We start from the raw sequence: 26,560 nt of genomic DNA, 5'->3' as shown, positions 1-26,560 counted from the left end.
AATTACCCCGCTGTCTCTCTCTCACTCTCTTGCTGTAAATTACCCCGCTGTCTCTCACTCTCTTGCTGTAAATTACCCCGCTGTCTCTCTCTCTCACTCTCTCACTGTAAATGGCCCCGCTGTCTCTCACTCTCTCTTGCTGTAAATTACCCCGCTGTCTCTCTCTCTCACTCTCTCACTGTAAATTACCCCGCTGTCTCTCTCTCACTCTCACTGTAAATTACCCCGCTGTGTCTCTCTCTCACTCTCTCACTGTAAATTACCCCGCTGTCTCTCTCTCTCACTCTCACTGTAAATTACCCCGCTGTGTCTCTCTCTCACTCTCTCGCTGTAAATTACCCCGCTGTCTCTCTCTCTCACTCTCTCACTGTAAATTACCCCGCTGTCTCTCTCTCTCGCAGTAAATTACCCAGCTGTCTCTCTCTCACTCTCTTGCAGTAAATTACCCCGCTGTCTCTCTCTCACTCTCTTGTTGTAAATTACCCCGCTGTTTCTCTCTCTCACTCTCTCACTGTAAATTACCCCGCTGTCTCTCTCTCTCACTCTCTCACTGTAAATTACCCCGCTGTCTCTCTCTCTCACTCTCTCACTGTAAATTACCCCGCCGTCTCTCTCTCTCACTCTCTTGCTGTAAATTACCCCGCTGTTTCTCTCACACTCTCTTGCTGTAAATTACCCCGCTGTCTCTCTCTCACTCTCTTGCTGTAAATTACCCCGCTGTCTCTCTCTCTCTCACTCTCTCACTGTAAATTACCCCGCTGTTTCTCTCACACTCTCTTGCTGTAAATTACCCCGCTGTCTCTCTCTCTCACTCTCTTGCTGTAAATTACCCCGCTGTTTCTCTCACACTCTCTCACTGTAAATTATCCCGCTGTCTCTCTCTCACTCTCACTGTAAATTACCCCGCTGTCTCTCTCTCTCACTCTCTTGCAGTAAATTACCCCGCTGTCTCTCTCTCTCACTCTCTTGCAGTAAATTACCCCGTTGTCTCTCTCTCTCACTCTCTTGCAGTAAATTACCCTGCTGTCTCTCTCTCACTCTCTCGCAGTAAATTACCCCGCTGTCTCTCTCACACTCTCTCGCAGTAAATTACCCCGCTGTCTCTCTCTCTCGCAGTAAATTACCCCGCTGTTTCTCTCTCTCACACTCACTGTAAATGGCCCCGCTGTCTCTCTCTCACTCTCTCACTGTAAATTACCCCGCTGTCTCTCTCTCACTCTCTCGCAGTAAATTACCCCGCTGTCTCTCTCTCACTCTCTCACTGTAAATTACCCCGCTGTTTCTCTCTCTCATCCTCTCGCAGTAAATTACCCCGCTGTCTCTCTCTCACTCTCTCGCAGTAAATTACCCCGCTGTCTCTCTCTCACTCTCTCGCAGTAAATTACCCCGCTGTCTCTCTCTCACTCTCTTGCAGTAAATTACCCCGCTGTCTCTCTCTCACTCTCTCGCAGTAAATTACCCCGCTGTCTCTCTCTCACTCTCTTGCTGTAAATTACCCCGCTGTGTCTCTCTCACTCTCTTGCAGTAAATTACCCCGCTGTCTCTCTCTCACTCTCTTGCTGTAAATTACCCCGCTGTCTCTCTCTCACTCTCTCGCTGTAAATTACCCCGCTGTCTCTCTCTCTCACTCTCTCGCTGTAAATGGCCCCGCTGTCTCTCTCTCACTCTCTCGCTGTAAATTACCCCGCTGTCTCTCTCTCTCACTCTCTCACTGTAAATTACCCCGCTGTCTCTCTGTCTCGCAGTAAATTACCCAGCTGTCTCTCTCTCACTCTCTTGCAGTAAATTACCCCGCTGTCTCTCTCTCTCACTCTCTCACTGTAAATTACCCCGCTGTCTCTCTCTCTCACTCTCTCACTGTAAATTACCCCGCTGTCTCTCTCTCTCACTCTCTCACTGTAAATTACCCCGCTGTCTCACTCTCTCACTGTAAATTACCCCGCTGTCTCTCTCTCTCACTCTCTCACTGTAAATTACCCCGCTGTCTCTCTCTCTCACTCTCTTGCTGTAAATTACCCCGCTGTCTCTCTCTCACTCTCTTGCTGTAAATTACCCCGCTGTCTCTCACTCTCTTGCTGTAAATTACCCCGCTGTCTCTCTCTCTCACTCTCTCACTGTAAATGGCCCCGCTGTCTCTCACTCTCTCTTGCTGTAAATTACCCCGCTGTCTCTCTCTCTCACTCTCTCACTGTAAATTACCCCGCTGTCTCTCTCTCACTCTCACTGTAAATTACCCCGCTGTGTCTCTCTCTCACTCTCTCACTGTAAATTACCCCGCTGTCTCTCTCTCTCACTCTCACTGTAAATTACCCCGCTGTGTCTCTCTCTCACTCTCTCGCTGTAAATTACCCCGCTGTCTCTCTCTCTCACTCTCTCACTGTAAATTACCCCGCTGTCTCTCTCTCTCGCAGTAAATTACCCAGCTGTCTCTCTCTCACTCTCTTGCAGTAAATTACCCCGCTGTCTCTCTCTCACTCTCTTGCTGTAAATTACCCCGCTGTTTCTCTCTCTCACTCTCTCACTGTAAATTACCCCGCTGTCTCTCTCTCTCACTCTCTCACTGTAAATTACCCCGCTGTCTCTCTCTCTCACTCTCTCACTGTAAATTACCCCGCTGTCTCTCTCACTCTCTCACTGTAAATTACCCCGCTGTCTCTCTCTCTCACTCTCTTGCTGTAAATTACCCCGCTGTCTCTCTCTCACTCTCTTGCTGTAAATTACCCCGCTGTCTCTCACTCTCTTGCTGTAAATTACCCCGCTGTCTCTCTCTCTCACTCTCTCACTGTAAATGGCCCCGCTGTCTCTCACTCTCTCTTGCTGTAAATTACCCCGCTGTCTCTCTCTCTCACTCTCTCACTGTAAATTACCCCGCTGTCTCTCTCTCACTCTCACTGTAAATTACCCCGCTGTGTCTCTCTCTCACTCTCTCACTGTAAATTACCCCGCTGTCTCTCTCTCTCACTCTCACTGTAAATTACCCCGCTGTGTCTCTCTCTCACTCTCTCGCTGTAAATTACCCCGCTGTCTCTCTCTCTCACTCTCTCACTGTAAATTACCCCGCTGTCTCTCTCTCTCGCAGTAAATTACCCAGCTGTCTCTCTCTCACTCTCTTGCAGTAAATTACCCCGCTGTCTCTCTCTCACTCTCTTGTTGTAAATTACCCCGCTGTTTCTCTCTCTCACTCTCTCACTGTAAATTACCCCGCTGTCTCTCTCTCTCACTCTCTCACTGTAAATTACCCCGCTGTCTCTCTCTCTCACTCTCTCACTGTAAATTACCCCGCTGTCTCTCTCTCTCACTCTCTTGCTGTAAATTACCCCGCTGTTTCTCTCACACTCTCTTGCTGTAAATTACCCCGCTGTCTCTCTCTCACTCTCTTGCTGTAAATTACCCCGCTGTCTCTCTCTCTCTCACTCTCTCACTGTAAATTACCCCGCTGTTTCTCTCACACTCTCTTGCTGTAAATTACCCCGCTGTCTCTCTCTCTCACTCTCTTGCTGTAAATTACCCCGCTGTTTCTCTCACACTCTCTCACTGTAAATTATCCCGCTGTCTCTCTCTCACTCTCACTGTAAATTACCCCGCTGTCTCTCTCTCTCACTCTCTTGCAGTAAATTACCCCGCTGTCTCTCTCTCTCACTCTCTTGCAGTAAATTACCCCGTTGTCTCTCTCTCTCACTCTCTTGCAGTAAATTACCCTGCTGTCTCTCTCTCACTCTCTCGCAGTAAATTACCCCGCTGTCTCTCTCACACTCTCTCGCAGTAAATTACCCCGCTGTCTCTCTCTCTCGCAGTAAATTACCCCGCTGTTTCTCTCTCTCACACTCACTGTAAATGGCCCCGCTGTCTCTCTCTCACTCTCTCATTGTAAATTACCCCGCTGTCTCTCTCTCACTCTCTCGCAGTAAATTACCCCGCTGTCTCTCTCTCACTCTCTCACTGTAAATTACCCCGCTGTTTCTCTCTCTCATCCTCTCGCAGTAAATTACCCCGCTGTCTCTCTCTCACTCTCTCGCAGTAAATTACCCCGCTGTCTCTCTCTCACTCTCTCGCAGTAAATTACCCCGCTGTCTCTCTCACTCTCTTGCAGTAAATTACCCCGCTGTCTCTCTCTCACTCTCTCGCAGTAAATTACCCCGCTGTCTCTCTCTCACTCTCTTGCTGTAAATTACCCCGCTGTGTCTCTCTCACTCTCTTGCAGTAAATTACCCCGCTGTCTCTCACTCTCTTGCTGTAAATTACCCCGCTGTCTCTCTCTCACTCTCTCGCTGTAAATTACCCCGCTGTCTCTCTCTCTCACTCTCTCGCTGTAAATGGCCCCGCTGTCTCTCTCTCACTCTCTCGCTGTAAATTACCCCGCTGTCTCTCTCTCTCACTCTCTCACTGTAAATTACCCCGCTGTCTCTCTGTCTCGCAGTAAATTACCCAGCTGTCTCTCTCTCACTCTCTTGCAGTAAATTACCCCACTGTCTCTCTCTCTCACTCTCTCACTGTAAATTACCCCGCTGTCTCTCTCACTCTCTCACTGTAAATTACCCCGCTGTCTCTCTCTCTCACTCTCTCACTGTAAATTACCCCGCTGTCTCACTCTCTCACTGTAAATTACCCCGCTGTCTCTCTCTCTCACTCTCTCACTGTAAATTACCCCGCTGTCTCTCTCTCTCACTCTCTTGCTGTAAATTACCCCGCTGTCTCTCTCTCACTCTCTTGCTGTAAATTACCCCGCTGTCTCTCACTCTCTTGCTGTAAATTACCCCGCTGTCTCTCTCTCTCACTCTCTCACTGTAAATGGCCCCGCTGTCTCTCACTCTCTCTTGCTGTAAATTACCCCGCTGTCTCTCTCTCTCACTCTCTCACTGTAAATTACCCCGCTGTCTCTCTCTCACTCTCACTGTAAATTACCCCGCTGTGTCTCTCTCTCACTCTCTCACTGTAAATTACCCCGCTGTCTCTCTCTCTCACTCTCACTGTAAATTACCCCGCTGTGTCTCTCTCTCACTCTCTCGCTGTAAATTACCCCGCTGTCTCTCTCTCTCACTCTCTCACTGTAAATTACCCCGCTGTCTCTCTCTCTCGCAGTAAATTACCCAGCTGTCTCTCTCTCACTCTCTTGCAGTAAATTACCCCGCTGTCTCTCTCTCACTCTCTTGCTGTAAATTACCCCGCTGTTTCTCTCTCTCACTCTCTCACTGTAAATTACCCCGCTGTCTCTCTCTCTCACTCTCTCACTGTAAATTACCCCGCTGTCTCTCTCTCTCACTCTCTCACTGTAAATTACCCCGCTGTCCCTCTCTCTCACTCTCTTGCTGTAAATTACCCCGCTGTTTCTCTCACACTCTCTTGCTGTAAATTACCCCGCTGTCTCTCTCTCTCACTCTCACTGTAAATTACCCCGCTGTGTCTCTCTCTCACTCTCTCGCTGTAAATTACCCCGCTGTCTCTCTCTCTCACTCTCTCACTGTAAATTACCCCGCTGTCTCTCTCTCTCGCAGTAAATTACCCAGCTGTCTCTCTCTCACTCTCTTGCAGTAAATTACCCCGCTGTCTCTCTCTCACTCTCTTGCTGTAAATTACCCCGCTGTTTCTCTCTCTCACTCTCTCACTGTAAATTACCCCGCTGTCTCTCTCTCTCACTCTCTCACTGTAAATTACCCCGCTGTCTCTCTCTCTCACTCTCTCACTGTAAATTACCCCGCTGTCTCTCTCACTCTCTCACTGTAAATTACCCCGCTGTCTCTCTCTCTCACTCTCTTGCTGTAAATTACCCCGCTGTCTCTCTCTCACTCTCTTGCTGTAAATTACCCCGCTGTCTCTCACTCTCTTGCTGTAAATTACCCCGCTGTCTCTCTCTCTCACTCTCTCACTGTAAATGGCCCCGCTGTCTCTCACTCTCTCTTGCTGTAAATTACCCCGCTGTCTCTCTCTCTCACTCTCTCACTGTAAATTACCCCGCTGTCTCTCTCTCACTCTCACTGTAAATTACCCCGCTGTGTCTCTCTCTCACTCTCTCACTGTAAATTACCCCGCTGTCTCTCTCTCTCACTCTCACTGTAAATTACCCCGCTGTGTCTCTCTCTCACTCTCTCGCTGTAAATTACCCCGCTGTCTCTCTCTCTCACTCTCTCACTGTAAATTACCCCGCTGTCTCTCTCTCTCGCAGTAAATTACCCAGCTGTCTCTCTCTCACTCTCTTGCAGTAAATTACCCCGCTGTCTCTCTCTCACTCTCTTGTTGTAAATTACCCCGCTGTTTCTCTCTCTCACTCTCTCACTGTAAATTACCCCGCTGTCTCTCTCTCTCACTCTCTCACTGTAAATTACCCCGCTGTCTCTCTCTCTCACTCTCTCACTGTAAATTACCCCGCTGTCTCTCTCTCTCACTCTCTTGCTGTAAATTACCCCGCTGTTTCTCTCACACTCTCTTGCTGTAAATTACCCCGCTGTCTCTCTCTCACTCTCTTGCTGTAAATTACCCCGCTGTCTCTCTCTCTCTCACTCTCTCACTGTAAATTACCCCGCTGTTTCTCTCACACTCTCTTGCTGTAAATTACCCCGCTGTCTCTCTCTCTCACTCTCTTGCTGTAAATTACCCCGCTGTTTCTCTCACACTCTCTCACTGTAAATTATCCCGCTGTCTCTCTCTCACTCTCACTGTAAATTACCCCGCTGTCTCTCTCTCTCACTCTCTTGCAGTAAATTACCCCGCTGTCTCTCTCTCTCACTCTCTTGCAGTAAATTACCCCGTTGTCTCTCTCTCTCACTCTCTTGCAGTAAATTACCCTGCTGTCTCTCTCTCACTCTCTCGCAGTAAATTACCCCGCTGTCTCTCTCACACTCTCTCGCAGTAAATTACCCCGCTGTCTCTCTCTCTCGCAGTAAATTACCCCGCTGTTTCTCTCTCTCACACTCACTGTAAATGGCCCCGCTGTCTCTCTCTCACTCTCTCATTGTAAATTACCCCGCTGTCTCTCTCTCACTCTCTCGCAGTAAATTACCCCGCTGTCTCTCTCTCACTCTCTCACTGTAAATTACCCCGCTGTTTCTCTCTCTCATCCTCTCGCAGTAAATTACCCCGCTGTCTCTCTCTCACTCTCTCGCAGTAAATTACCCCGCTGTCTCTCTCTCACTCTCTCGCAGTAAATTACCCCGCTGTCTCTCTCACTCTCTTGCAGTAAATTACCCCGCTGTCTCTCTCTCACTCTCTCGCAGTAAATTACCCCGCTGTCTCTCTCTCACTCTCTTGCTGTAAATTACCCCGCTGTGTCTCTCTCACTCTCTTGCAGTAAATTACCCCGCTGTCTCTCTCTCACTCTCTTGCTGTAAATTACCCCGCTGTCTCTCTCTCACTCTCTCGCTGTAAATTACCCCGCTGTCTCTCTCTCTCACTCTCTCGCTGTAAATGGCCCCGCTGTCTCTCTCTCACTCTCTCGCTGTAAATTACCCCGCTGTCTCTCTCTCTCACTCTCTCACTGTAAATTACCCCGCTGTCTCTCTGTCTCGCAGTAAATTACCCAGCTGTCTCTCTCTCACTCTCTTGCAGTAAATTACCCCGCTGTCTCTCTCTCTCACTCTCTCACTGTAAATTACCCCGCTGTCTCTCTCTCTCACTCTCTCACTGTAAATTACCCCGCTGTCTCTCTCTCTCACTCTCTCACTGTAAATTACCCCGCTGTCTCACTCTCTCACTGTAAATTACCCCGCTGTCTCTCTCTCTCACTCTCTCACTGTAAATTACCCCGCTGTCTCTCTCTCTCACTCTCTTGCTGTAAATTACCCCGCTGTCTCTCTCTCACTCTCTTGCTGTAAATTACCCCGCTGTCTCTCACTCTCTTGCTGTAAATTACCCCGCTGTCTCTCTCTCTCACTCTCTCACTGTAAATGGCCCCGCTGTCTCTCACTCTCTCTTGCTGTAAATTACCCCGCTGTCTCTCTCTCTCACTCTCTCACTGTAAATTACCCCGCTGTCTCTCTCTCACTCTCACTGTAAATTACCCCGCTGTGTCTCTCTCTCACTCTCTCACTGTAAATTACCCCGCTGTCTCTCTCTCTCACTCTCACTGTAAATTACCCCGCTGTGTCTCTCTCTCACTCTCTCGCTGTAAATTACCCCGCTGTCTCTCTCTCTCACTCTCTCACTGTAAATTACCCCGCTGTCTCTCTCTCTCGCAGTAAATTACCCAGCTGTCTCTCTCTCACTCTCTTGCAGTAAATTACCCCGCTGTCTCTCTCTCACTCTCTTGCTGTAAATTACCCCGCTGTTTCTCTCTCTCACTCTCTCACTGTAAATTACCCCGCTGTCTCTCTCTCTCACTCTCTCACTGTAAATTACCCCGCTGTCTCTCTCTCTCACTCTCTCACTGTAAATTACCCCGCTGTCCCTCTCTCTCACTCTCTTGCTGTAAATTACCCCGCTGTTTCTCTCACACTCTCTTGCTGTAAATTACCCCGCTGTCTCTCTCTCACTCTCTTGCTGTAAATTACCCCGCTGTCTCTCTCTCTCTCACTCTCTCACTGTAAATTACCCCGCTGTTTCTCTCACACTCTCTTGCTGTAAATTACCCCGCTGTCTCTCTCTCTCACTCTCTTGCTGTAAATTACCCCGCTGTTTCTCTCACACTCTCTTGCTGTAAATTACCCCGCTGTCTCTCTCTCTCACTCTCTTGCTGTAAATTACCCCGCTGTTTCTCTCACACTCTCTCACTGTAAATTATCCCGCTGTCTCTCTCTCACTCTCACTGTAAATTACCCCGCTGTCTCTCTCTCTCACTCTCTTGCAGTAAATTACCCCGCTGTCTCTCTCTCTCACTCTCTTGCAGTAAATTACCCTGCTGTCTCTCTCTCACTCTCTGGCAGTAAATTACCCCGCTGTCTCTCTCTCTCACTCTCTTGCAGTAAATTACCCCGTTGTCTCTCTCTCTCACTCTCTTGCAGTAAATTACCCCGCTGTCTCTCTCTCTCGCAGTAAATTACCCCGCTGTCTCTCTCTCTCGCAGTAAATTACCCCGCTGTCTCTCTCTCTCGCAGTAAATTACCCCGCTGTTTCTCTCTCTCACACTCACTGTAAATGGCCCCGCTGTCTCTCTCTCTCACTCTCTCACTGTAAATTACCCCGCTGTGTCTCTCTCACTCTCTTGCTGTAAATTACCCCGCTGTGTCTCTCTCACTCTCTTGCAGTAAATTACCCCGCTGTGTCTCTCTCACTGTCTCGCTGTAAATTACCCCGCTGTCTCTCTCTCTCACTCTCTTGCAGTAAATTACCCCGCTGTCTCTCTCTCTCACTCTCTCACTGTAAATTACCCCGCTGTCTCTCTCTCACTCTCTCACTGTAAATTACCCCGCTGTCTCTCTCTCACTCTCTCACTGTAAATTACCCCGCTGTCTCTCTCTCTCACTCTCTCGCTGTAAATTACCCCGCTGTCTCTCTCTCTCGCAGTAAATTACCCAGCTGTCTCTCTCTCACTCTCTTGCAGTAAATTACCCCGCTGTCTCTCTCTCACTCTCTTGTTGTAAATTACCCCGCTGTTTCTCTCTCTCACTCTCTCACTGTAAATTACCCCGCTGTCTCTCTCTCTCACTCTCTCACTGTAAATTACCCCGCTGTCTCTCTCTCTCACTCTCTCACTGTAAATTACCCCGCTGTCTCTCTCTCTCACTCTCTTGCTGTAAATTACCCCGCTGTTTCTCTCACACTCTCTTGCTGTAAATTACCCCGCTGTCTCTCTCTCACTCTCTTGCTGTAAATTACCCCGCTGTCTCTCTCTCTCTCACTCTCTCACTGTAAATTACCCCGCTGTTTCTCTCACACTCTCTTGCTGTAAATTACCCCGCTGTCTCTCTCTCTCACTCTCTTGCTGTAAATTACCCCGCTGTTTCTCTCACACTCTCTCACTGTAAATTATCCCGCTGTCTCTCTCTCACTCTCACTGTAAATTACCCCGCTGTCTCTCTCTCTCACTCTCTTGCAGTAAATTACCCCGCTGTCTCTCTCTCTCACTCTCTTGCAGTAAATTACCCCGTTGTCTCTCTCTCTCACTCTCTTGCAGTAAATTACCCTGCTGTCTCTCTCTCACTCTCTCGCAGTAAATTACCCCGCTGTCTCTCTCACACTCTCTCGCAGTAAATTACCCCGCTGTCTCTCTCTCTCGCAGTAAATTACCCCGCTGTTTCTCTCTCTCACACTCATTGTAAATGGCCCCGCTGTCTCTCTCTCACTCTCTCACTGTAAATTACCCCGCTGTCTCTCTCTCACTCTCTCGCAGTAAATTACCCCGCTGTCTCTCTCTCACTCTCTCACTGTAAATTACCCCGCTGTTTCTCTCTCTCATCCTCTCGCAGTAAATTACCCCGCTGTCTCTCTCTCACTCTCTCGCAGTAAATTACCCCGCTGTCTCTCTCTCACTCTCTCGCAGTAAATTACCCCGCTGTCTCTCTCTCACTCTCTTGCAGTAAATTACCCCGCTGTCTCTCTCTCACTCTCTCGCAGTAAATTACCCCGCTGTCTCTCTCTCACTCTCTTGCTGTAAATTACCCCGCTGTGTCTCTCTCACTCTCTTGCAGTAAATTACCCCGCTGTCTCTCTCTCACTCTCTTGCTGTAAATTACCCCGCTGTCTCTCTCTCACTCTCTCGCTGTAAATTACCCTGCTGTCTCTCTCTCTCACTCTCTCGCTGTAAATGGCCCCGCTGTCTCTCTCTCACTCTCTCGCTGTAAATTACCCCGCTGTCTCTCTCTCTCACTCTCTCACTGTAAATTACCCCGCTGTCTCTCTGTCTCGCAGTAAATTACCCAGCTGTCTCTCTCTCACTCTCTTGCAGTAAATTACCCCGCTGTCTCTCTCTCTCACTCTCTCACTGTAAATTACCCCGCTGTCTCTCTCTCTCACTCTCTCACTGTAAATTACCCCGCTGTCTCTCTCTCTCACTCTCTCACTGTAAATTACCCCGCTGTCTCACTCTCTCACTGTAAATTACCCCGCTGTCTCTCTCTCTCACTCTCTCACTGTAAATTACCCCGCTGTCTCTCTCTCTCACTCTCTTGCTGTAAATTACCCCGCTGTCTCTCTCTCACTCTCTTGCTGTAAATTACCCCGCTGTCTCTCACTCTCTTGCTGTAAATTACCCCGCTGTCTCTCTCTCTCACTCTCTCACTGTAAATGGCCCCGCTGTCTCTCACTCTCTCTTGCTGTAAATTACCCCGCTGTCTCTCTCTCTCACTCTCTCACTGTAAATTACCCCGCTGTCTCTCTCTCACTCTCACTGTAAATTACCCCGCTGTGTCTCTCTCTCACTCTCTCACTGTAAATTACCCCGCTGTCTCTCTCTCTCACTCTCACTGTAAATTACCCCGCTGTGTCTCTCTCTCACTCTCTCGCTGTAAATTACCCCGCTGTCTCTCTCTCTCACTCTCTCACTGTAAATTACCCCGCTGTCTCTCTCTCTCGCAGTAAATTACCCAGCTGTCTCTCTCTCACTCTCTTGCAGTAAATTACCCCGCTGTCTCTCTCTCACTCTCTTGCTGTAAATTACCCCGCTGTTTCTCTCTCTCACTCTCTCACTGTAAATTACCCCGCTGTCTCTCTCTCTCACTCTCTCACTGTAAATTACCCCGCTGTCTCTCTCTCTCACTCTCTCACTGTAAATTACCCCGCTGTCCCTCTCTCTCACTCTCTTGCTGTAAATTACCCCGCTGTTTCTCTCACACTCTCTTGCTGTAAATTACCCCGCTGTCTCTCTCTCACTCTCTTGCTGTAAATTACCCCGCTGTCTCTCTCTCTCTCACTCTCTCACTGTAAATTACCCCGCTGTTTCTCTCACACTCTCTTGCTGTAAATTACCCCGCTGTCTCTCTCTCTCACTCTCTTGCTGTAAATTACCCCGCTGTTTCTCTCACACTCTCTTGCTGTAAATTACCCCGCTGTCTCTCTCTCTCACTCTCTTGCTGTAAATTACCCCGCTGTTTCTCTCACACTCTCTCACTGTAAATTATCCCGCTGTCTCTCTCTCACTCTCACTGTAAATTACCCCGCTGTCTCTCTCTCTCACTCTCTTGCAGTAAATTACCCCGCTGTCTCTCTCTCTCACTCTCTTGCAGTAAATTACCCTGCTGTCTCTCTCTCACTCTCTGGCAGTAAATTACCCCGCTGTCTCTCTCTCTCACTCTCTTGCAGTAAATTACCCCGTTGTCTCTCTCTCTCACTCTCTTGCAGTAAATTACCCGCTGTCTCTCTCTCTCGCAGTAAATTACCCCGCTGTCTCTCTCTCTCGCAGTAAATTACCCCGCTGTCTCTCTCTCTCGCAGTAAATTACCCCGCTGTTTCTCTCTCTCACACTCACTGTAAATGGCCCCGCTGTCTCTCTCTCTCACTCTCTCACTGTAAATTACCCCGCTGTGTCTCTCTCACTCTCTTGCTGTAAATTACCCCGCTGTGTCTCTCTCACTCTCTTGCAGTAAATTACCCCGCTGTGTCTCTCTCACTGTCTCGCTGTAAATTACCCCGCTGTCTCTCTCTCTCACTCTCTTGCAGTAAATTACCCCGCTGTCTCTCTCTCTCACTCTCTCACTGTAAAATTACCCCGCGTCTCTCTCTCACTCTCTCACTGTAAATTACCCCGCTGTCTCTCTCTCACTCTCTCACTGTAAATTACCCCGCTGTCTCTCTCTCTCACTCTCTCGCTGTAAATTACCCCGCTGTCTCTCTCTCTCGCAGTAAATTACCCAGCTGTCTCTCTCTCACTCTCTTGCAGTAAATTACCCCGCTGTCTCTCTCTCACTCTCTTGTTGTAAATTACCCCGCTGTTTCTCTCTCTCACTCTCTCACTGTAAATTACCCCGCTGTCTCTCTCTCTCACTCTCTCACTGTAAATTACCCCGCTGTCTCTCTCTCTCACTCTCTCACTGTAAATTACCCCGCTGTCTCTCTCTCTCACTCTCTTGCTGTAAATTACCCCGCTGTTTCTCTCACACTCTCTTGCTGTAAATTACCCCGCTGTCTCTCTCTCACTCTCTTGCTGTAAATTACCCCGCTGTCTCTCTCTCTCTCACTCTCTCACTGTAAATTACCCCGCTGTTTCTCTCACACTCTCTTGCTGTAAATTACCCCGCTGTCTCTCTCTCTCACTCTCTTGCTGTAAATTACCCCGCTGTTTCTCTCACACTCTCTCACTGTAAATTATCCCGCTGTCTCTCTCTCACTCTCACTGTAAATTACCCCGCTGTCTCTCTCTCTCACTCTCTTGCAGTAAATTACCCCGCTGTCTCTCTCTCTCACTCTCTTGCAGTAAATTACCCCGTTGTCTCTCTCTCTCACTCTCTTGCAGTAAATTACCCTGCTGTCTCTCTCTCACTCTCTCGCAGTAAATTACCCCGCTGTCTCTCTCACACTCTCTCGCAGTAAATTACCCCGCTGTCTCTCTCTCTCGCAGTAAATTACCCCGCTGTTTCTCTCTCTCACACTCATTGTAAATGGCCCCGCTGTCTCTCTCTCACTCTCTCACTGTAAATTACCCCGCTGTCTCTCTCTCACTCTCTCGCAGTAAATTACCCCGCTGTCTCTCTCTCACTCTCTCACTGTAAATTACCCCGCTGTTTCTCTCTCTCATCCTCTCGCAGTAAATTACCCCGCTGTCTCTCTCTCACTCTCTCGCAGTAAATTACCCCGCTGTCTCTCTCTCACTCTCTCGCAGTAAATTACCCCGCTGTCTCTCTCTCACTCTCTTGCAGTAAATTACCCCGCTGTCTCTCTCTCACTCTCTCGCAGTAAATTACCCCGCTGTCTCTCTCTCACTCTCTTGCTGTAAATTACCCCGCTGTGTCTCTCTCACTCTCTTGCAGTAAATTACCCCGCTGTCTCTCTCTCACTCTCTTGCTGTAAATTACCCCGCTGTCTCTCTCTCACTCTCTCGCTGTAAATTACCCCGCTGTCTCTCTCTCTCACTCTCTCGCTGTAAATGGCCCCGCTGTCTCTCTCTCACTCTCTCGCTGTAAATTACCCCGCTGTCTCTCTCTCTCACTCTCTCACTGTAAATTACCCCGCTGTCTCTCTGTCTCGCAGTAAATTACCCAGCTGTCTCTCTCTCACTCTCTTGCAGTAAATTACCCCGCTGTCTCTCTCTCTCACTCTCTCACTGTAAATTACCCCGCTGTCTCTCTCTCTCACTCTCTCACTGTAAATTACCCCGCTGTCTCTCTCTCTCACTCTCTCACTGTAAATCACCCCGCTGTCTCACTCTCTCACTGTAAATTACCCCGCTGTCTCTCTCTCTCACTCTCTCACTGTAAATTACCCCGCTGTCTCTCTCTCTCACTCTCTTGCTGTAAATTACCCCGCTGTCTCTCTCTCACTCTCTTGCTGTAAATTACCCCGCTGTCTCTCACTCTCTTGCTGTAAATTACCCCGCTGTCTCTCTCTCTCACTCTCTCACTGTAAATGGCCCCGCTGTCTCTCACTCTCTCTTGCTGTAAATTACCCCGCTGTCTCTCTCTCTCACTCTCTCACTGTAAATTACCCCGCTGTCTCTCTCTCACTCTCACTGTAAATTACCCCGCTGTGTCTCTCTCTCACTCTCTCACTGTAAATTACCCCGCTGTCTCTCTCTCTCACTCTCACTGTAAATTACCCCGCTGTGTCTCTCTCTCACTCTCTCGCTGTAAATTACCCCGCTGTCTCTCTCTCTCACTCTCTCACTGTAAATTACCCCGCTGTCTCTCTCTCTCGCAGTAAATTACCCAGCTGTCTCTCTCTCACTCTCTTGCAGTAAATTACCCCGCTGTCTCTCTCTCACTCTCTTGCTGTAAATTACCCCGCTGTTTCTCTCTCTCACTCTCTCACTGTAAATTACCCCGCTGTCTCTCTCTCTCACTCTCTCACTGTAAATTACCCCGCTGTCTCTCTCTCTCACTCTCTCACTGTAAATTACCCCGCTGTCCCTCTCTCTCACTCTCTTGCTGTAAATTACCCCGCTGTTTCTCTCACACTCTCTTGCTGTAAATTACCCCGCTGTCTCTCTCTCACTCTCTTGCTGTAAATTACCCCGCTGTCTCTCTCTCTCTCACTCTCTCACTGTAAATTACCCCACTGTTTCTCTCACACTCTCTTGCTGTAAATTACCCCGCTGTCTCTCTCTCTCACTCTCTTGCTGTAAATTACCCCGCTGTTTCTCTCACACTCTCTCACTGTAAATTATCCCGCTGTCTCTCTCTCACTCTCACTGTAAATTACCCCGCTGTCTCTCTCTCTCACTCTCTTGCAGTAAATTACCCCGCTGTCTCTCTCTCTCACTCTCTTGCAGTAAATTACCCTGCTGTCTCTCTCTCACTCTCTGGCAGTAAATTACCCCGCTGTCTCTCTCTCTCACTCTCTTGCAGTAAATTACCCCGTTGTCTCTCTCTCTCACTCTCTTGCAGTAAATTACCCCGCTGTCTCTCTCTCTCGCAGTAAATTACCCCGCTGTCTCTCTCTCTCGCAGTAAATTACCCCGCTGTCTCTCTCTCTCGCAGTAAATTACCCCGCTGTTTCTCTCTCTCACACTCACTGTAAATGGCCCCGCTGTCTCTCTCTCTCACTCTCTCACTGTAAATTACCCCGCTGTGTCTCTCTCACTCTCTTGCTGTAAATTACCCCGCTGTGTCTCTCTCACTCTCTTGCAGTAAATTACCCCGCTGTGTCTCTCTCACTGTCTCGCTGTAAATTACCCCGCTGTCTCTCTCTCTCACTCTCTTGCAGTAAATTACCCCGCTGTCTCTCTCTCTCACTCTCTCACTGTAAATTACCCCGCTGTCTCTCTCTCACTCTCCCACTGTAAATTACCCCGCTGTCTCTCTCTCACTCTCTCACTGTAAATTACCCCGCTGTCTCTCTCTCTCACTCTCTCGCTGTAAATTACCCCGCTGTCTCTCTCTCTCACTCTCTCGCTGTAAATTACCCCGCTGTCTCTCTCTCTCACTCTCTCGCTGTAAATTATCCCGCTGTCTCTCTCTCTCGCAGTAAATCACCCCGCTGTCTCTCTCTCTCACTCTCTTGCAGTAAATTACCCCGCTGTCTCTCTCTCTCACTCTCTTGCAGTAAATTACCCCGCTGTCTCTCTCTCTCACTCTCTTGCAGTAAATTACCCCGCTGTCTCTCTCTCTCGCAGTAAATTACCCCGCTGTTTCTCTCTCTCTCTCTCTCTCGCAGTAAATTACCCCGCTGTCTCTCTCTCTCGCAGTAAATTACCCCGCTGTTTCTCTCTCTCGCAGTAAATTACCCCGCTGTTTCTCTCTCTCTCTCTCGCAGTAAATTACCCCGCTGTCTCTCTCTCTCGCAGTAAATTGCCCCGCTGTTTCTCTCTCTCTCTCTCTCTCGCAGTAAATTACCCCGCTGTCTCTCTCTCTCGCAGTAAATTACCCCGCTGTTTCTCTCTCTCGCAGTAAATTACCCCGCTGTCTCTCTCTCACTCTCTCGCTGTAAATTACCCCGCTGTCTCTCTCTCTCGCAGTAAATTACCCCGCTGTCTCTCTCTCACTCTCTCACTGTAAATTACCCCGCTGTCTCTCTCTCTCACTCTCTCACTGTAAATTACCCCGCTGTCTCTCTCTCTCACTCTCTCACTGTAAATTACCCCGCTGTCTCTCTCTCTCACTCTCTCACTGTAAATTACCCCGCTGTCTCTCTCTCTCACTCTCTCACTGTAAATTACCCCGCTGTCTCTCTCTCTCACTCTCTCACTGTAAATTACCCCGCTGTCTCTCTCTCTCACTCTCTCACTGTAAATTACCCCGCTGTCTCTCTCTCTCACTCTCTCACTGTAAATTACCCCGCTGTCTCTCTCTCTCACTCTCTCACTGTAAATTACCCCGCTGTCTCTCTCTCTCACTCTCTCACTGTAAATTACCCCGCTGTCTCTCTCTCTCACTCTCTCACTGTAAATTACCCCGCTGTCTCTCTCTCTCACTCTCTCACTGTAAATTACCCCGCTGTCTCTCTCTCTCACTCTCTCACTGTAAATTACCCCGCTGTCTCTCTCTCTCACTCTCTCACTGTAAATTACCCCGCTGTCTCTCTCTCTCACTCTCTCGCTGTAAATTACCCCGCTCTCTCTCTCACTCTCACTGTAAATTACCCCGCTGTCTCTCTCTCACTCTCTCACTGTAAATTACCCCGCTGTTTCTCTCTCTCGCAGTAAATTACCCCGCTGTCTCTCTCTCACTCTCTCGCAGTAAATTACCCCGCTGTCTCTCTCTCTCACTCTCTTGCAGTAAATTACCCCGCTGTCTCTCTCTCACTCTCTCACTGTAAATGGCCCCGCTGTTTCTCTCACACTCTCTCGCAGTAAATTACCCCGCTGTCTCTCTCACTCTCTCACTGTAAATGGCCCCGCTGTCTCTCTCTCACTCTCTCGCTGTAAATTACCCCGCTGTCTCTCTCTCTCACTCTCTCACTGTAAATTACCCCGCTGTCTCTCTCTCTCACTCTCTCACTGTAAATTACCCCGCTGTCTCTCTCTCTCACTCTCTCACTGTAAATTACCCCGCTGTCTCTCTCTCTCACTCTCTCACTGTAAATTTCCCCGCTGTCTCTCTCACTCTCTCACTGTAAATGGCCCCGCTGTCTCTCTCTCTCACTCTCTCACTGTAAATGGCCCCGCTGTTTCTCTCACACTCTCTCGCAGTAAATTACCCCGCTGTCTCTCCCTCTCTCTCTCACTGTAAATGGCCCCGCTGTTTCTCTCACACTCTCTCGCAGTAAATTACCCCGCTGTCTCTCTCTCTCTCTGTCACTGTAAATGGCCCCGCTGTTTCTCACTCTCTCGCAGTAAATTACCCTGCTGTCTCTCTCACTCTCTCACTGTAAATGGCCACACTGCTGCTCTCACTCTCTTGCTGTAAATTACCCCACTGTCTCTCTCACTCTTTCACTGTAAATGGCCACACTGCTGCTCTCACTCTCTTGCTGTAAATTACCCCGCTGTCTCTCTCACATTCTCTCGCTGTAAATTACCCCGCTGTCTCTCTCACACTCTCTTGCTGTAAATTACCCCGCTGTCTCTCTCACACTCTCTCGCTGTAAGTTACCCCGCTGTCTCTCACACTCTCTCGCTGTAAATGGCCACCTGCTCCATTCACACTGGATCACCACACACCCACGGCCTAGAGGATCGTCACCATCGCCCTGGATCACAACCCCTTTCAGTCCTACTGGATCTCCAACCCCACTAGATCATCACCCCCCTCATGTTTCGCCAGATCACTACCCCGTCCCGGCCCAGCTATGAAAATACAAGCATGTATTTTGGGCAAGCGTCATGAGCTTTGTTTTTTAAATTGTAGTTTGTTCGAATGCTGAGTTGTGTCCTGCTGGCTGCCAGCTGAGTCCTGTGTAATTTAGCGCAGAAACAGCTCTGTGACACTGCCAGAGCCATCCCCCAGTGTGAGATATTAAACCCTGGAACTGCAGCACGAGTTCGGCTTGGCGTTTATTGCCTTTCACAGAGGCAGCGCAGAGCATGCCCACCCTGAACTGAGGGCTCTGATTCACCATGATTGGATGAACGGAAGGAGACATGGGGTCCAAGTCTATGATCATAAACAAGTAGCAGCCTCTCACTTTGGGAGCTCCCAGGTCTCCCTATCTGTGCTGAAGCACATTTAAGGTGGCAGCTGTCATTATCTTTGTGAGCCGCTTTACTACATTTAAAGCAACTCAGCTGCCTGCCCTCCCTCTCCCTGTGCTCACAGCTGCCCTGTCACACCCGCCTGGTGGAATGACAGGCTGGAGGGCTTGGTGACTAGTAGATAAACATGGACCAGTTGATCTTGCTCCTATCCCTACAGCTCCAGCAGATCACCACCACCTCCAGCCCTAGTGCATCACCACCCATTCCACCCCAGCTAAACTGCCACCCACCCCTTTACAACTGGGTCGCACCCTTTCCAGCCCCAATAAATCAAACACCCCTGCAGCCCTACTGGACCGTTGCCTGCCTCGGCCCCACTGGATCACCACTCACTGCAGATCCACTGGATCACTACCCATTCTAGTCCCAGTGGATCACCACTGGCCACAGCCCCAGTGGATCACCACTGGCCACAGCCCCAGTGGATCACCACTGGCCACAGCCCCAGTGGATCACCACTGGCCACAGCCCCAGTAGATCAATACTGGCCACAGCCCCAGTGGATCAACACTGACCACAGTCCCAGTGGGTCACCACCCCACCCAACCCCAGTTGATCACCACCCGCTCCTGTTCCAGTGGATGACCGCCAGCCCCAGTCCCAGTGGATCACCATTCCTCCAGTCGCAGTGGATCACCATCCCTTCCAGTCCCGGTGGATCACTACCTGCTCCAGACCCAGTGGATCAGCACCCACCCCAGTTCCAGTGGATGACTACCAGCCCCAGTTCCAGTGGATCACCACCCCTCCCAGTCCCAGTGGATCATCACCTGCCCCAGTCTCAGTGGATCACCATCCCCTCCAGTTCCAGTGTATCACTACCTGTCCCAGTTCCAGTGGAGCACGATCCCACCCCAGTTCCAGTGGATCACCACCCCCTCCAGTCCCAGTAGATCATTCTCCTCCCTTTGCCACAGCCCCAGTGGATCACTATTTCCACTTTTTATCTGTGATCGATTACAGCCTCCTGACGGACCTGATGCTCACAGTCGTGTGGATAACTTTTCCAGTTGCCATTGAGCAATGCCACCTGATCACAGCTGGATTCCAAGTTGCTGGGATCTGTCTAGGCCAGAGTGCCGGCTGAGTGGATGTTAATACAGCTGTGTCCAGACAGTCTGGTTAGCAACATTTCATTCTCAGAACAGACAGTGCATTTCCGCTGGTCCATTAGTGGTTCATTCTTAGTTAGGGATGGGCAATAAATGGTGCCCTTGCCAGCAACACCCTCATACCGTGAACAAATGAAGAAAAAGAGAGGGGTTTCTAATATCTTTAGAAAGATGAGGAACATGTGACAAAGTAATGTAAGACGGTATATCTGGTTAAATATTACTAACTTTCGAGAGAGTGGAGTAGTTATTGCTGTCGATCACACTGTTGAGTTTGTTGTGTTTTCAGGATTATGGGGTGATAGCTGAGTATGATGCTGCTGTGGTTGACCATTGCCTGAATTCCCTGGGCTGGGCCTGTCGAATGCTGCCTTTTGCTCGGTTCATGAATGTCGAGGAGCTCGTACAGGACATCATCCTCAGCTTGGTTAGCGAGCTGCCTCCAATCAGACAGGTAGGAACATGCGTCTGAACAAAACATGATAAGCGCACGATTGGTAACTGGGGAAGGGCAGGGAGAGAAAGACCCCTGGGGGAGGGCAGAGAGGCAAGGACATCACTGCAGGAGTTCCTCAGGGTAATATCCTACACCTGACCATCTTCAGCTGCTTCATCAATGACCATCCTTCCTTCATAAGGTCAGAAGTGGGGATGTTCGCTGATGATTGCACAATGTTCAGCACCATTCGCAACTCCTCAGATACTGAAGCCGTCCATGTCCAAATGCAGCAAGACCTGGACAATATCCAGGCTTGGGCTGACAAGTGGCAAGTAGCATTTGTGCCACACAAGTGCCAGGCAATGACCATCTCCAACAAGAGAGAAACTACGTCTCCACTTGACATTCAATGGCATTACCATCGCTGAATCCCCCACTATCAACATCCTGGGGGTTACCATTGACCAGAAACTGAACTAGACTAGCCATATAAATACTGTGGCTACAAAAACAGGTCAGGGGCTAGGAATCCTGTGATGAGTAACTCACCTCCTGACCCCCCAAAGCCTGTCCACCATCTACAGGGCACAAGTCAGGAGTGTGATGGAATACTCTCCACTTGCCTGGATGAGTGCAGCTCCCACAACACTGAAGAAGCTGGACACCATCCAGGACAAAGCAGCCGCTTGATTGGCACCACATCCACAAACATTCACTCCCTCCACCACCGACGCACAGGGGCAGGAAGATGCACGGAAGCATCGCAAAGACACCTTCGACAGCACCTTCCAAACCCACGACCTCCACCCTTAGAAGGACAAAGGCAGCAGATAGATGCGAACACCACCACCTGGAAGTTCCCCTCCAGGCGACTCACCACCACCTTCTCAAGGGCAATTAGGAATGGGCAATAAATGCTGGCCCAGCCAGCGATGGCCTCATCCCATGAGTGAATGAAAAAAAGAATGGAGGATGACCGCAGGGATATCATTGCGACCTGTAAGCTGATGGAATGTTTTGCAGCACACTTTTTCCTGCCTAACCTGCTCTACCATTCGTCCTGTTTGCTGTAGGTTGCTGAAATCCTGGTCAGGGCTTTTCCGAATGTGGAAGATGTTCGAGTGCCTCTCAGGGATAAATACCAGTCACTGCAGCAGCGCGTGCGACACAGCACAGTGCGAGGTGAGGAAACCCTGTCTGCTTTCATTGCTTGGGCAGAAACAGAGCAACGCAGATAACGTGGAGGGTATGTAGGACTGGAGGAGATTACAGAAATAGGGAGAGGAGAAGCCATGGAAGGATTTGAAGTTGAGGAGAGAAGGGAATAGATGCAGCCAAATGACAAGTAGTGCAAGATGCCCCAGTGCCTGAAGGTCTAATTGAGTGTTGTCGAGAGTTTATTGAGTCTGTCCAGTCCTGTCAGAATTTTATACGTTTCAGTGAGATCCCCTCTCATTCTTCTAAACTCCAGTGAATACAGGGCCTAGTCAGCCCAATCTCTCCTCATACGACAATCCTGCCATCCCAGGAATCAGTCTGGTGAACCTTCACTGCACTCCCTCTATGGGAAGTATATCATTTCTTAGGTAAGGAGAGCAAAACTGCACACAATACTCCAGGTGTGGTCTCACCAAGGCCCTTTCCAGCTGCAGTAAGACATCCTTGCTCCTGTACTCAAGTCCTCTCACAATGAAGTCTTCTTAACTGCTTGCTGCACCTGCATGCTTGCTTTCAGTGATTGGTGTACAAGGACACCCAGATTCCTTTGTACAGGAACATTTCCCAATCTATCACCATTTAAATACTACTCTGCTATTCTGTTTTTCCTACCGAAGTGGATAACTTCACACTTATCCACGTTATACTGCATCTGCCATGTATTTGCCCACTCACTCAACCTGTCTAAATCACCTTGAAGCCTCTTAACGTCCTCCTCATCGCTCACATTCCCACCAAGTTTCGTGTCATCAGCAAACTTGGAAATATTACATTTGGTTCCCTCATCCAAATCATTGGTATATATTGTGAATAGCTGGGGCCCAAGCACTGATCCCTGTGGTACCCCACTAGTCACCGCCTGCCACTCCGAAAAAGACCCATTTATTCCTACTCTCTGTTTCCTGTCTGCTAACCAATTCTCAATCTGTGCCAATATATTACCCCCAATCCCATGTGCTTTAATTTTACACACTAACCTCTTATGGGGGACTTTATCAAAAGCTTTCTGAAAATCCAAATACACCACATCCACTGGTTCTCCCTTATCTATCCTGCTGATTACATCCTCAAAGAACTCCAGCTGGTTTGTCAAACATGATTTTCCTTTCATAAATCCATGTGACTTTGTCTATTCCCGTTGATATATTCCAAGTGTCCTTTTATCACATCCTTTATAAAAGACTCTAGCATTTTCCCAACTACTGAGGATAGGCTAACCGGTCTGTAGTTCCTTGTTTTCTTCCTCCTCTTTCAAATCGTGGGGTTACATTTGCCACCCTCCAATCTTTCGGGACTGTTCCAGAACCTGAAGAATTTTGGAAGATGACAGCCAACACATCCACTATTTCCATAGCCACCTCCTTTAGTTCCCTGTGATGTAGATTATTGGGCCCTGGGGATTTATTGGCTTTCAGTCCCATTAATTTGTCCAGCACTATTGTTTTAGTAATACTAATTTCCTTCAATTCCTCCTTCTCACTAGACCCTTGGTTCCTTAGTATTTCTGGGAAGTTATTTGTGTCTTCCTCCGTGAAGACAGAACTACAATTCAGGACAAATTTAACAGTCACGTGGGCAAATAGGGATTAATTAAGGAAGTCAGAGGATTTGTTAAGGCAAATCATATTTAACTAACTGGTGTCAGCTCAGTTGGACACTCACCTCTGAATCACAAAGTTCCAGGTTCAAGGCCCACTTCAGGATCCACTCATCGAGGCTGACATTTCAGTGCAGTACTGAGGGAGCACTGCACTGTCAGAGGGGCTGCCTCTCAGAAGGAACATTAATCCAAGGCCCCATTGCCTGCTTGGGTGGATGGAAAAGATCCCATGACACAATTTTGTATAAGAGCAGGGGAGTTATCCCTGGTGTCCGGGTAAATATTTATCCCTCAATCTAAAAACAAAATTCTCTGGTCATTATGACATTGTTGGTTGTGGGAGTTTGTTGAGCATAAATTAGTTTCGTACATTACAATAGTGACTACACTTCAAAAACATATCCTCCATTAGCTGTGAAGAACTTTGAAGACGTCTAGTGGTAACTAAAAGTGTTGTATAAATACAAGTTGTTTTTTAATTTGCTGGTGTTTTTTGAAGAGGTAATAGAGAGGGTTGATGAGGGTAATGCTGTTGATGTGGTGTCGATGGACTTCTAAAAGGCATTTGATACAGTGCCACACAACAGACTTATGAGCGAAGTTACAGCTCATGGAATAAAAGGGACAGTAGCAACTTGGATACGGAATTGGCTGAGTGACAGGAAACAGAGATTAGTGGTTAATGGATGTCTTTCGGATTGGAGGAAGGTTTATCGTGGAGTTCCCCAGGGATCGATGTTAGGACCCAGGCTCTTCCTGATACATATTAATGACCGAGACCTTGGTGTACAGGGCACAATTTCAAAATTTGCAAATCACACAAAACTTGAAAGTATTGTGAATTATGAAGAGGACAGTGATAGACTTCAGAAGGACATAGGCTGGTGGGAATGGGTAGACAAGTGGCAGTTGAAATTTAATCCAGAGAAGTGCATGAGAGGTAGAAGGCGAAGAGGGGAGTTGAGGAGAAGTTTTTTCACCCAGAGGGTGGTGGGAGTCTAGAACTCACTGCCTGAAAGGGCGTTTGAGTCAGAAACTCTCATAACATTTAAGAAACATTTAGATATTCACTTGCGTTTCCATAACCTCCAGGGCTATGGGGCCAAGTGCTGGAAAATGGGATTAGGGTAGTCAGATCCTTGTTGACCGGCACGGACACGATGGGCCGAATGGCCTCCTGTGCTGTAGACGTCTATGAGTCAATGCAAGGTGATACATTTTGGTAGGAAGAACATGGAGGGACATTATAAAATGAAGGGTACAACTCTAAAGGAGGTGCAGGAGCAGAAGGACCTTGGTGTATATGTGCAAAATCATTGAAGGTAGCAGAACAGGTTGAGAGAGCGATTATTAAAGCATATTTTTAAAATTCACTCATGGGGTGTGGGTTTCGCTGGCCAGGCCAGCATTTATTGCCCATCCCTACTTGCCCTTGAGAAGGTGGTGGTGAGCTGCCTTCTTTAACCGCTGCAGTCCATGTGGTGTAGGTACACCCAGAGTGCTGTTAGGGAGGGAGTTCCAGGATTTTGACCCAGCGACAGTGAAGGAACGGCGATATATTTCGAAATCAGGTGAGTGACTTGGAGGGGAACTTCCAGGTGGTGGTGTTCCCATCTATCTGCTGCCCTTGTCCTTCTAGATGGTAGTGGTCATGGGTTTGGAAGGTGCTGTCTGAGGAGACTTGGTGAATTCCTGCAGTGCATCTTGTAGATGGTACACACACTGCTACTACTGTGTGTCGGTGGTGGAGGGAGTGAATGTTTGTGGATGGGGTGCCAGTCAAGTGGACTGATTTGTCCGGGATGGTGTCAAGCTTTTTCAATGTTGTGGGAATTGCACTCATCCAGGCAAGTGGGGAGTATTCCATCACACTCCTGACTTGTGCCTTGTGGACAGGCTTTGGGAAGTCAGGAGGTGAGTTACTCGTCGCAGGATTCCTAGTGTATCCTGGGCTTTATAAATGGCATGGTAGAGTACAAAAGCAAGGAATTTATGTGGAACCTTTATAAAATACTAGTTCACCTTCAACTGGAGTATTGTGTCCAGTTCTGGGAACCACATTTTAGGAAGGATGTGGTGGCATTAGAGTGAATGCAGAAATGGTTCTGGGGATGAGAGATTCAGTCACATAGATAGATTGGAGAAACTGGGGCTGTTCTCATTAGAGAAGAGAAGACTAAAAGGAGGTTTAATAGAGGTGTACAAAGTCTTGGAAGGGTCTGGACAAAGTAGATAGGGAGAAACTATTCCCATCGGTGGAAGGATTGAGAACCAGAGGACACTGATATAAGGTGATTGGCAAAAGAAGCAATGGCGAGATGAGGAAAAGGTTTTTCACACAGCGAGTGGTACAGAACTAGAATGCACTGCCTCAGAGTGTGGGGAGACAGGGTCAATCGAGTGGTTAGGATCTGGAATGCACTGCCTGAGAGTGTGGGGGAGACGGTCAATCGAGTGGTTAGGATCTGGAATGCACTGCCTGAGAGTGTGGGGGAGACAGGATCAGTCGAGTGGTTAGGATCTGGAATGGGCTGCTTGAGAGTGTGGTGGAGACTGGGTCAATCAAGTGGTTAGGATCAGGAATGCACTGCCTGAGAGTGTGGTGGAGGCAGGGTCAATTGAGTGGTTAGGATCTGGAATGGACTGCCCGAGAGTGTGATGGAGACAGGGTCAATCGAGTGGTTAGGATCTGGAATGCACTGTCTGAGAGTGTGGTGGAGACAGGGTCAATCGAGTGGTTAGGATCTGGAATGCACTGCCTGAGAGTGTGGTGGAGACAGGGTCAATCGAGTGGTTAGGATCTGGAATGCACTGTCTGAGAGTGTGGTGGAGACAGGGTCAATCGAGTGGTTAGGATCTGGAATGCACTGTCTGAGAGTGTGGTGGAGACAGGATCAATCATGGCTTTCAAAAGAGAATTGGATCATTATGTGAAATGAAAAAATTTTCAGGGATACGAGGACAAGACTGGGTAGCTCTTAAGAGGGTTGGCACAGACTGATAGCACTGAGTGCTGTCATAATTCTATTATTCTTAATTGAGACATTGCTTGACTGGAAGCCAATGTTGGTCAATGAGTATAGCTGCTAGGTGAACGGGTTTTGGTGCGAGTTAGGACTGGAGCAGCAGACTTTTAGACAAGCCGGAAGTCTGACTTGGGTGTGTTAGGAATAGACAAGTCTGGAGGTAACAAAGGTGGGTTTCAGCAGCAGTTGAGCTGAGGCAAAGGTGGATTTGGGTGATGTTACAGATGTGGATTTGGGTGATGTTACAGATGTGGATTTGGGTGATGTTACAGATGTGGATTTGGGTGGTGTTACAGGGGTGGATTTGGGTGATGTTACAGATGTGGATTTGGGTGATGTTACAGATGTGGATTTGGGTGATGTTACAGAGGTGGATTTGGGTGATGTTACAGAGGTGGATTTGGGTGATGTTACAGATGTGGATTTGGGTGATGTTACAGATGTGGATTTGGGTGGTGTTACAGAGGTGGATTCGGGTGATGTTACAGAGGTGGATTTGGGTGATGTTACAGAGGT

The 26,560-nt window shown here is 48.7% G+C and overlaps 1 protein-coding gene across 1 annotated transcript in view; it reads left to right on the top strand.

Annotated features, from left to right (window-relative positions):
* The window catches only part of cplane1 (ciliogenesis and planar polarity effector 1), a 178,882-nt gene that overhangs the window by 60,023 nt on the left and 92,299 nt on the right, over positions 1-26,560 (top strand). Inside the window, exons 22-23 of the mRNA XM_078535739.1 lie at positions 20,051-20,215; positions 21,274-21,382. Of these exons, the coding sequence (XP_078391865.1) occupies positions 20,051-20,215; positions 21,274-21,382 (274 nt within the window). The remainder of the gene's footprint in view (positions 1-20,050; positions 20,216-21,273; positions 21,383-26,560) is intronic.

Source organism: Cetorhinus maximus, unplaced genomic scaffold (genome assembly GCF_964194155.1).
Source record: "Cetorhinus maximus unplaced genomic scaffold, sCetMax3.hap1.1 HAP1_SCAFFOLD_633, whole genome shotgun sequence".
In the NCBI taxonomy this organism is placed as follows: Eukaryota; Metazoa; Chordata; class Chondrichthyes; order Lamniformes; family Cetorhinidae; genus Cetorhinus; species Cetorhinus maximus.
The sequence above is the reverse complement of the archived record's forward strand: the minus strand, read 5'-3'. Positions and strand labels throughout refer to the sequence as shown.